The sequence below is a fragment of the Cotesia glomerata genome, linkage group LG7 (genome assembly GCF_020080835.1).
Source record: "Cotesia glomerata isolate CgM1 linkage group LG7, MPM_Cglom_v2.3, whole genome shotgun sequence".
Classification (NCBI taxonomy): Eukaryota; Metazoa; Arthropoda; class Insecta; order Hymenoptera; family Braconidae; genus Cotesia; species Cotesia glomerata.
This window is the reverse complement of record NC_058164.1, coordinates 1,198,451-1,209,891: the sequence shown is the minus strand read 5'-3', so window position 1 is coordinate 1,209,891 and position 11,441 is coordinate 1,198,451. Positions and strand designations below refer to the sequence as shown.

Sequence of the window (11,441 nt, the reverse complement as noted above, 5' to 3'; positions counted from 1 at the left end):
ATTTCAAGTCTAGATCTAAAAATGCAATTCTATAAAGCGCCCAGTGGAGCGGGCGAGTAACAGCTAGTTCTTTATATATATTTAAGTATATGCATAAAAATGATGCTATTTAATAATTTATTTCTGTAATAAAAACTTTACATGTATACAACCGATTGGCGTATGTTCTATCGAAATAAATAAATTAAAATTAATCTTATTATCGATAGTGTGTTTCTTAATCAAAATTATTTTATGACTTAATTTGAATGTGACCCATTCAGTGCATAAAATTTTGTACAACACAATAAAAATATGTAAAGTATGCGTGAGAAGTCCCAACAAAATACCCACTTTGTTACACATATGGTTAGATCTTTGACTGAAAGAAGCATTAAAAAAGCTGCGAGCACTTGATGTCATGTATAATGTGGCATCGGATACCGGTGTCTCTGGCTTACATACGTCCTCCGGCATATGCATGATACATACGGATGCTCGAAGACTAAAGACACTTGATTTATTTTACTCCATACCATTTTTTCAACAGCAGCATCTCTGCGGAAGATGTTCGAGGCCAATGGGCCATCTGCTTTCTGAGGACACTAGACAAAGTCGTAGTTGTCTTTATCTTCGTCGCCGGAATCAACAATATTTCAATAATATATTTACACACACATATGTTCTACATTGATATGTACGTATAAATGAAGATGAGACGCAACCACCACCCCCGTGTCGTTTCTTATTGCGTTGTCAAGTCTCCCAGCGAGACTTACCATACCAGGGCATACTCAGTTTGTAATTGGCGGTTGATACTAGCACGTGTTGAATTGTATCGCTCTAGTTTCTTATACTCAGCAAGATATCTGAGTCTTTATCTAGTTTTTTTTACTGTCTTACTTTGAAATTAGTTCTCCGCCTGACAGTGTCCTGGTTTAGTTTCATCAAGAAATATGTCGTATAATCGACAGTTCCTTTTTTTTCTTCTCAACTTCTTCATTACCTACCAAGGTACGTATTATTAATCTAAATTGATTTATTAATCTTTAATTAAATTTTTCTTAGATATTTTATCTGATCACAGCAGTTGTTTTATTTAATTGTTTGATCATCAACATGTCAAATGAAAGTATGGGTAAACAATTAAATCTTCTCAGTAGCTGTAAATTAATTGGAATTCTTGATTAGATACTATCTGCCTACATGACCTTGCTCTGATTTGCGAACTAAACTAGTTGGCAAACGTTATCACTACTATCATTTTTGATAAAATAAAAATCTAAAAATTATTCTATTTACAATTTACAATAAACGTATGTGTTACGTTTTAGGTAATTATGCGCAATCAAAGAGCGGCTCGCCGTTTAAAAAATGCTGCGATCTCGGAACTTCTTGGGCTAAAGAAGGCTTGAGGTGCGAGAAATTTGCAGGGCCTGTTGCAGATGTACCCAGAGCTCAGCAAGCACTTTGTCTCGAAGCTGTAGACATCTGCTGCAACCGCGGTAACCATGAAATAAGTTGTGACAAGGGCAAAAAGAGTGCACGTGAAGGAAAGGCTTGCGTTGATGGTAGTTCCGGTAAATCAAGGGCTGCAAGAGCGCTGGGAGATTATCAGCGAGACTGTTGTGAAGGCTGTAAACTTGGTAATTTAATTTTTATTATAAAAACTTACTTAGATTTATTATTTCGTGAAAATTAAATTAGCCGACATCTGAAAATTTTTAGAATTTTTCTGTCAGAAAAATGGTTGCAAAAAAATTGAAAGAAAAAATTTTACATGCAGAAAATTTTTAAAATTGTACATGGAATATTTTTTTACTTCTAATTCAATTGATGAAAAAAATAAAACGACGTTCTAATTAGCAAATTGTCTAACTCCATTTTAGAGAATCTTCCATTTGTACGAAAAAAACAATTAGTTTAAAATTTATTATCATTGTCACTTTAAAAAACCATTCAATACTATTAATATCTAATAAAGGTATAATATTTTGGTTTAAATTATTCAAATAATTTATAATTGGGCTATTGCGACATCAAAATGTTAAAAAATCACCCTCTAATAAATAAGGAGTTAAACCAATTGCTAATTAGACCGTCGAAAAAATTTTAAAACGTCTGCTAATTTTAGTATCATTATTATTTCTAGGTATACTTACCGGGTCTTTGGGACAAGGATGTGCGTTAAACGATTTTTCATTCGGTGTTCCTTGGGATCCGGCTTTTCTCGAATGTTGTCGTGAAACATCTTCTACTACGACACCTCCCACTACAGAAACAGAAAGTACTCCTAGTTTGGAAGTAACTTCCAAATCAACTGATGATGATAATTCTACTGATGCTACCAGCAAAACTAAAAGTACAGCAATTAGCTCATCAACAACTTCAAGTGATAATACCAGTAAAACTAAAAGTACAGCAATTAGCTCATCAACAAGTTCAAGTGACACTACTAGTAAAACTAAAAGTACAGCAATTAGTTCATCAAGTTCAAGTTCAACCACAGATATAGATTTCGACGTTATGTTTCCCGATGATAGCACTGATTTAACAGATTCTTCTTCATTGACCACGACTTCAGACGATGGAATACCTACACCTCGTAAATAAAAAAAAATAATTTAATAAAAATTACTTAAATTTAAACAATATTTTATTTTATTTATATTGCAGCGCTCGATGACATCTGTCAGATCCTGAAAAATCTCCTCTGCTCGCATATCTGTGTCCCTACCCCAGGGTCTTATTATTGTGAATGTCCGAAAGGCTATGTTCTTCTTGAAGATCAGAAAACCTGCAGAACAGATGGTCCAATAAATCGGTAAAATTTAATTGTTTAAAATATTTTTAATTAAATAATAAAAAATAATATTTATTATTTAGATAATACACAAAATTATTAATTAAAAAGCTTGTTTTTATCAGAAATTAAATCCACTTAAAATTCTTCCTACCATTTAAAGAGAAGAAATATATGACGCACTGAAAATAGTTAAGAATAAGAATTAGAAAATTAAAATACCGAATCAAACGTAAACAAGAGTTTCTTACGCTTCTAAGGTTACAACCTTGACCTATACTCATGTGAAAATTTTCAGTCATCAATTTCTATTTTTATCTTACTCTCTGTGTGTGTATACAAATAGAAGCTAATTTCATAAGTAGCTTCAAAGTTTTAAAGTAACTGACGTTGCAATAACGGAATGATTAACATACTTGGCATAATTTATAAGCCAGACATTAGCTAGACAGAGTGAAATTAAATTTAAATATATACTCTCGATTTAAGGCCGGATAATTTTTTTTTTACAAAATATCAAATAAATATTATTGAATTTTTTTTTACACTTAGATGTGAATCAGACAATCCATGTGAGCATCGATGCACCGATACAGGGACAGCAGTGAAATGTGAATGTGATCCAGGGTTTGAATTAGCAAAGGATGGTCATTCATGTCAACTAAAGCCGACGGAGGTGATTACATCTACTCCAAAGTCTCGAGATAAGCCCAAGGATAAAAAGAAACCACGCTGTCCGCCTGGTTATCGATTTAATGCCAGCGCTCGTGTTTGCGATGGTAAGTAGTCTTTTGATAATCGACCTTGACCTTTGTGTGTCTCTATTTTGTCCTCTCTGTGTCTTACTTGCTCTGTGGCTTTGGTATTTGTCTCAAAGACGTCGATGAATGTCTGGAAAACCCTTGCCGTGCGAGAGAAAAATGCGAGAATGTCGTCGGGTCTTATATCTGTATATCGAAGAAGCGAAGATTTAAATCAAAGTTCAAGGGTCAAGAGGCTCAATTGGACTTTAAAGAATCTTGCCCTCCAGGTTACGTGTGGGATAAACAATTTCAAGTTTGCTCTGGTAATTTATCAATATAAAAATGACATTAAATTAAATTGATCTTTAGTTGAAGAAGATAATTTATTTTTATTTTTTTTTTCTTCATTCAAGACATCGATGAATGTGCAGATCAAATAAACGTACTGCCATGCCCAATTGACACTCATTTTTGCGTTAACACAGAAGGAAGTTACGCTTGTCATGAACTAACAGAATCAAAGGGTTGCCCAGCTGGATTTAAACTCGACATCACTAGAAAAACATGCCAAGGTGTATTTTTATTTTTTAAAACAGATAAAAAAAATCATGACACCATGGATAATTTATCTTTATTTTTTTCCTAGACGTTGATGAGTGCTTGGAAGGTCTTCACGGTTGTCTTCCTGAAGTCGAAGAATGTAGAAACACCGAGGGTGCTTACGAATGTGACATATTGTGTCGCAAAGGCTATACATTCAGTCGCGGCTTAGGCATTTGCGTCGGTAAGCTCATAACATAAATAACTAAATAAATAAATAAATAAAATTAAATTAATGTAAAGATTTAATTTAAAATCGTACAGAGCACGTGGCATGCTGGCATTAGCACGATGCATGTAAGTACTAAATTATTTCAAGTACAAACGGAATTAATAAAATACTATTTATTTCTTCTTATAGATATAAATGAGTGCGAAGAATTAAATCCTTGTCCAAGAGAAAAATCTATTTGCATAAATCTCCCGGGGACTTATCAGTGTGGAGGTCGTTTTGCCGAAGAATTTGAAGAAGAAAAAAATTTAGAAGATAATGAAGTTGCAGATGATCAGTTTGAGACTGATAAAATAGATGAAAGTTATCTAGTAAATGACGAAAATAAATCATCGAATATTTCAGTATCGTCAGCTTTAATCGCATGTGAACCAGGCTACCAATGGATTGATAACAATTGTTACGACTTGAATGAATGTACCGACGGCCCGGGATGTCAAGAACACGAGCGTTGTGTAAATCGTCTTGGTGGTTACGATTGCTTGCCTCTTTGCAGCGCTGGCTGGTACTTTGACCGTACAAGTAAGCAGTGTCGTGACGTTGATGAATGTCTTCTAGGTAGACACAATTGCTCCCAGGATAGTCAAGTTTGTCGCAATACTAATGGCTCTTATGTTTGCGATGAAATTCTTCCATGCGATTCAGGATTCCGTCGAGCCTTTAATGGAACTTGTGTTGATATTGACGAGTGCATTGATAAATTACACAATTGTCCGCTGCATTTACATCAGTACTGTGTCAATCGTGTAGGTACTTTTGAGTGCGTTACTCGTCTTCCCGACTGCACGGATGGCTATAGGTTTTCTATGACTAGTAAAAAATGTGAAGACATTGATGAATGCAGTACCAAGTCACCGTGCGATGCTAAACAAGAAAGATGTGTCAATTTACCCGGATCATATCGTTGCGACAGACCTAATTTACCCATTCCAAAAAGACGGCCTGCTTGCCCTGCGGGGTTCAGATATGACTCTAAATCACGTCAATGTGAAGGTTAATTTTTTTAATTATTTTCTAATGTTTTCTTTCTTCATAAAATTTTTTATTTGTTTCAGCATTGAATGCTTAATGTCTTTAGCTTCTGTATTTTCTTCACTTGTCATTGTTGTTTTAAATTATTAAGCAATAATTTTTATTTTATTTACTTAATTGAATCGTTTATTTGAGAAACCCCATAAGTCATATTTTTTTCGAAATCAGGTTTATTGCATTTTTCGGTTCTTTGAATTTCCCCTCACTTATACCAGCACCAAAAAATACTAAATCCGTGCTCAAAATTCCAAAAATAAATTTATTTTTCAAAAAAACTTCTTCTGAGTCGAAAAAATTCAGTTCAATGCAAAATACTTAAATTTTAATCATTTTCGCAGTATGAGTTTAAAAAAATTAAATTAAATTATTGTTTTATTGTTTGATGTAATTTCACTGACTTTAATTTTAAAATGACTGATTAATAGATAATTGGAAACTAAATTTACTATTAAATACTTGAATTTTAATGAGTTTTACAATATTCGCTTAATGGATTAAAATTAAAAATATGTTGCTTTATTGTTGACTCTGATTTAATTGATTTAAATTCTGAAATTAATGATAATCAAATAAAAATACATTATATTTAGTGTTAAATACTTTGATTTCAATCATTTTTGCAAAGTTAGATGGTGATAAATTAAAATGTTGTTTTATTATTGACTCTCAGTTCATTAATTTGAATTTAAAAATAGATGATTTATTGTAGTTTTCATTAATTGTAGTTCTAATACATATTTTATACTTTATTTTATAATTAACCGAGAAAAATGTTTTTTGCTTCTCCTGAAAAATTTAGTATTTTTTACTTATGAGGTTTCTCAAATAAACGATTCAGTTGTGAAATTTTTTATTAACGTTCTTACAGACATTGACGAATGTGCGGGTCAAGTAAATTTGTGCGGAGCAGAAGTATGCTATAATCAACCAGGAGGTTACACATGTGTGCGAGCTCCTACTCCTATAACGGAGCCAACAACCCAAGACGATAGTGAAATTCAATCAACCGTAAGACCAGATGATACTAAAACCTGTTCAGAAGGTTTTAAAAACGTAAGAAATCGTGGTTGTCTGGATATAAATGAATGCGATGAAGTTGAAGAGGCTTGTAGCAGCAATGAAGAGTGTGTTAATACCATTGGAAGTTACACATGCAACTGTCGGATAGGTTTTCGACGAGATAATTTAACTCAGGTATCTATTTCAGAGATCTTGCACAATTTTTTTTTTTTTTTTTTATTGTTACATTGAATAATTTAAATAATAAAAACTTAATTTAGGCATGTGTAGATATTAATGAATGTCAGCTGCTGGAAAATGATTGCCTGCCAACTCAGCGATGCGATAATACACTTGGTAGTTACAACTGCGTGAGATTTTTACCATGCGGAACTGGTTATACCTTGAATGCCGCTACGGAAATATGCGAGGACGACGATGAATGTCTTCTCGGAACTCACGATTGTGGTGAAGGATATCATTGTCGCAATACGCTTGGATCTTATCGTTGCGATAGAAATCTAAGAGGTCAAACTTGGACAACACGACGACCACCCGTAACTACATCAACTACTTTAGCTCCAATAAAAGCATTAACAACACCAACAGCGCCAACAATAATCACAACGACATCACCAAGACCTGCACCAACACGACCAAGAGTAACTCCAACAAGAGTAACACCAACAAGATTAACACCAACACAATCATCTGAAATACAAGGAACAGCAGTAACATCAGTAAATACACCAGTAATTGGATCGCGCAATCAACCAGAACAGCATTCTTGTCCACGGGGATTTGAACCAGGATCAAGTGGCCAGTGTATTGATATTGACGAATGTTACGGACCATCGAACCCATGCGCCCGTTCACCTCTTCAGCGATGTATCAACACCGTAGGCTCTTACCGGTGCGTCTCTCGAGTAATTTGTGGAGCTGGATGGACCTTGGATTCTGTTACCTCGCGATGTGTAGATCTAGATGAGTGTGCTACGGGTACACATGAATGCGGACCTGATCAAACATGCGAGAACCGACAAGGTGGATATTTGTGCTCCTGCCCGGCTGGACACGCTCTCGGGCCCAATCGAGAGTGCATTGACATTGATGAATGCAGTATGTTTAGCGGCAATGTCTGCGGGAGCGGTGGACGTTGTGAAAATACCGTTGGCTCGTATCGGTGTGTCTGTGATACGGGTTACGAGAAATCTTCCAAGGGCACTGCCTGTCAAGACACAAATGAATGCGAAAAATCTCCGGGAATATGCCAACACAACTGTGTTAATACTTGGGGCAGCTACCGGTGCAGTTGTAAGCCAGGGTACCGGCTTCATTCTGACAATAGGTCTTGCACTGATGTCGATGAATGTACTGAGTTTAAAGAAAATAATCTTTGTGTTGGGATTTGCGATAATACACCTGGCAGTTATTCCTGTCGGTGTCCTGAGGGTTACAGACTTGGCAGTGATGCTAGAACGTGTCAAGGTAAATTTTTATTTTAATCAAAGAAGCTGTAATCTATGTTATTAAGAGAACTAGCTGATACCCACCCGCTTCGCTGGGCATACAATAAAATTTTATGTTGTAACCTAGATGAAAAATATAAACAAAATGATTAATTTCAAAAAGATAATTAATATAAATTTTGAATTAGAGAAAAGTGATTGTTTATGATAACCGGTGTTAGCGAGTATTAAATATATGAGAAAAGTATTTTATTATTAATAATCAATCAATCAATGGGTCAGTTAGTCAGTAAATCTGTCATTAGACAGATTTCCGCATCACCCATGACGTACTGTGTAGTGAGATGCGTTCCCATTATAATAATGTTATCCTAAACATTTAGTCTAGACCGGATAGGTCAAATGGTAGAGTAGCCGACATGTCACCGGAAGGTTCTGGGTTCGAATCCCTGTCCGAGCTATCTGAATTGTTTCTCGCATATTCTGTAAACTCTTATTAAGAAGGTCCTTCCTATTTCTTTCTCAATCTCTTCCTCCTCCAATTATTCTGTTACGTGAATGTTGGAACGATTCACGTAATAATTATCCGTAACTCCTATTCTTTTCCGCTTCATAGTATTATTTAATTTTAAAAATGTCAATAATTTTTTAATTTTAAAAAATGTTAATAATAAAATACTTTTCTCATATATTTAATACTCGCTAACACCGGTCATCACAAACAATCACTTTTCTCTAATTCAAAATTTATATTCATTATCTTTTGAAATTAACCATTTTGTTTATATTTTTCATCTAGGTTACACCATAAAAATTTATTGTATTCCTATCGAAGCGGGCGTGTATCAGCTAGTTATTAATAAATTCATAACAGATTAAGTGGTATTAAAAATATATTTATTATTACTCATTTTATTAGAAATTATCTTAAATCGACCGTTTTTTATAATAATTTAACGATATCGTTGTAAAATTTTAGAGAAGACGCATCAGACACAATTTACCATTTTAATTTTAATCATTAAAATCAGTATAATCATTTAACAATATCAACTTGATAATATTTATGTTTAATTTATCTGTGTTATGATATAATCGAGTTCATCCTTCATGATTATTCCAATACATATAAGTTATTTCAGTTATTAATGATTTAGCTATTCTTTCTTAAAAACGTATGATTATGAATTCCTACTGTCCCAACAGTCAATCGATAAAATTTAAAATCAATCATTTTGACAGTTATTATAGCAACGGTAACCATGATAACGGTAACCATGGTAACGGCAACCATGGTAACGGTAACCATGGCAACGGTAACCACGGCAACGGTAACCATAGCAACGGTAACCATGGCAACGATAACCATGACAATGGTAACCATGGCAACGGTTGATTAGCGTGGGTGGTTGTAGGGGGGTTGAGTTCGATAATTTACGGGTGCCACTGATGGTTTCTTAGATTAGAGGGTCAAAATGATATTTCGCTCCCAAAAAAGAGAGAGATATAGGGAAGGGGAAAGATTATAGGGCACGGGAGGGGAGGAGAAGAATGAGAGGGAGGGAGGGGAGGGCATATGTGATGGTAGACGAAAAATTCATTTTGGCTAGGAATTGCGTAAAATCCGTTCTTAGTGAGCGTCTACATCACGAATGGAGTAACTATGCTAAATTTCAAGTCAATCGGGCGAATAGTTTCGGAGATCTCGTGATGAGTGAGTGGTATTTCGCTTATATATATATAGATAAGAATAATTTTGTGTCCAGGATAGTCATATGATAAAATCGGTTTTTTTAGAGAAATTTAGTATCTTTGCAAAGATCTTGATTTGAATTTGTGCCTTTTCAAAGTTTCATGTCATTCTCACCGATAGTCAATTTATAATGATAAGTATTTAGGCTGCATTCGAAAATGCTTTATCTCTAAATACATAATTAAGAAATTACCTTGTATATTGTAAACTATTGACATTTTTAAAGATATAAGCTCATCTCGTTGTTACACTCATCGAGACCTTTCATTTGAGTCCCCACATCAATTTTTCATATATTTATATATATTATATATATGTATATATGAAAAATATATCAAAATGCATGTGGGTACTCAAATGAAAGCTCCTGATAAGTGTAACATCGGGATGAGCTTATATCTTTAAAAACATCAATAGTTAAGGAAGTACAGTGCAATTTAACAAAAATCATTATTCAATAAAGCAAAATTTTATTTATTTATAGTCCAAAAGTCACGGCAGTCACATATTGACTGCAAGGTTGCTAGTTAAAATAATTCGAGTAGTGTGGGTAATAAATTAATATTTTTTTTTTTAGATATCGATGAATGTGCAAATGGGCGTATGTGTCGTGAACCTGAGGAAATATGTCAAAATACACGTGGGAGTTTTCGATGCAACAAAATTAACTGTCCGCCTGGTTATCATCAGGATCCTTCGAGAATTAAGTAGGTTTTTGCCGAAAAATATAAAAAATTTTCAATAAATGTTATAAATTTATATATTGAATTTATTTTCAGTCGATGCGTACGTTCGTCACGTTATTGCCCAAGCGGAGATCTTGCTTGTTTCCGATCACCCGCTCATTATTCTTTTAACTTTATCACCTTCGTTAGCATGTTTCCGCTACCACCAACTAGCCAGCTAGAATTATTTACAATGCGTGGTACTCACTTACCCGGATCAGTTGTCAGATTCAGCATGGCATTCAATGAAGCCCGAGCACCACCAGGAGTTATGCGTGCTACTGAATCTTGCTTTGCTCTGCGTAGACCCACTCCTTCTCAAGCAGTTCTGGTACTCACACGCGTTCTGCCTGGACCACAAGAGATCGAGCTGGACCTCAGCATGGAAATATATCACAATAATGCTTTTGCTGGTAGCGCAGTTGCGAAACTCTTTATTTTTGTAACAGAGTATGAATTCTAAATGTGATTTTATATTAATGAAAGGTAATATGTAATAAATAAAAACAAACAATTGACTATTTGAGATCGTTGTAATTATAACGACAGCTTTGCTGTGTTAAAGTACACGGGTGAATTATTTTTTTCATGTACATGTGGAAAAAAATTATGTAAAAAACAAAAAAAATTAATTAATTAACTATAAATAAATATACGTAATATACTTCATAACAATCGACGTGTACATATATCTAAATCGGTAAATTTTGTACACTTTAATAAGATTATTTTATAATCTGACATAAATTGTGCAGATAACATACCATTTTTTCACAGTATCACCATAATAATTCAATAACAAACATTATAAAATGACTTGTTAAATAATAATGAAAATAATAATATTAATAATAATAATAATCACAGCAATAACGACGTATGTTTGAAACAAAAAAATTAAAGGCCAGAGGATACAAAATTACCCTGTCTCGAAAAAAAAAAAAAAAAAAAAAAAAAAAAATTTATAATTTGGTCATCAAAAAATTAAATTTCTCTTCTATCGAAATAGATAACTTGTTTTAATAAAATATAACCATCGACGAATATCGAAAAATATATTTGCTTTTTATCATTATTTTTTTAATCAAAAACAACTAGAACTTATC

At 33.7% G+C, this 11,441-nt stretch overlaps 1 protein-coding gene across 1 annotated transcript; it reads left to right on the top strand.

Annotated features, from left to right (window-relative positions):
• Positions 1 to 393: 393 nt before the first annotated feature.
• Positions 394 to 11,336, top strand: LOC123268480 (fibrillin-1-like). Its single transcript, XM_044733577.1, has 13 exons — positions 394 to 993; positions 1,314 to 1,625; positions 2,132 to 2,584; positions 2,656 to 2,803; positions 3,335 to 3,561; positions 3,660 to 3,848; positions 3,939 to 4,097; positions 4,172 to 4,309; positions 4,487 to 5,350; positions 6,258 to 6,583; positions 6,670 to 7,876; positions 10,188 to 10,317; positions 10,390 to 11,336. Exons 1-13 carry the CDS (start codon positions 936 to 938, stop codon positions 10,796 to 10,798), a joined length of 4,620 nt encoding a protein of 1,539 aa, XP_044589512.1. The 5' UTR covers positions 394 to 935; the 3' UTR covers positions 10,799 to 11,336.
• Positions 11,337 to 11,441: the final 105 nt, after the last annotated feature.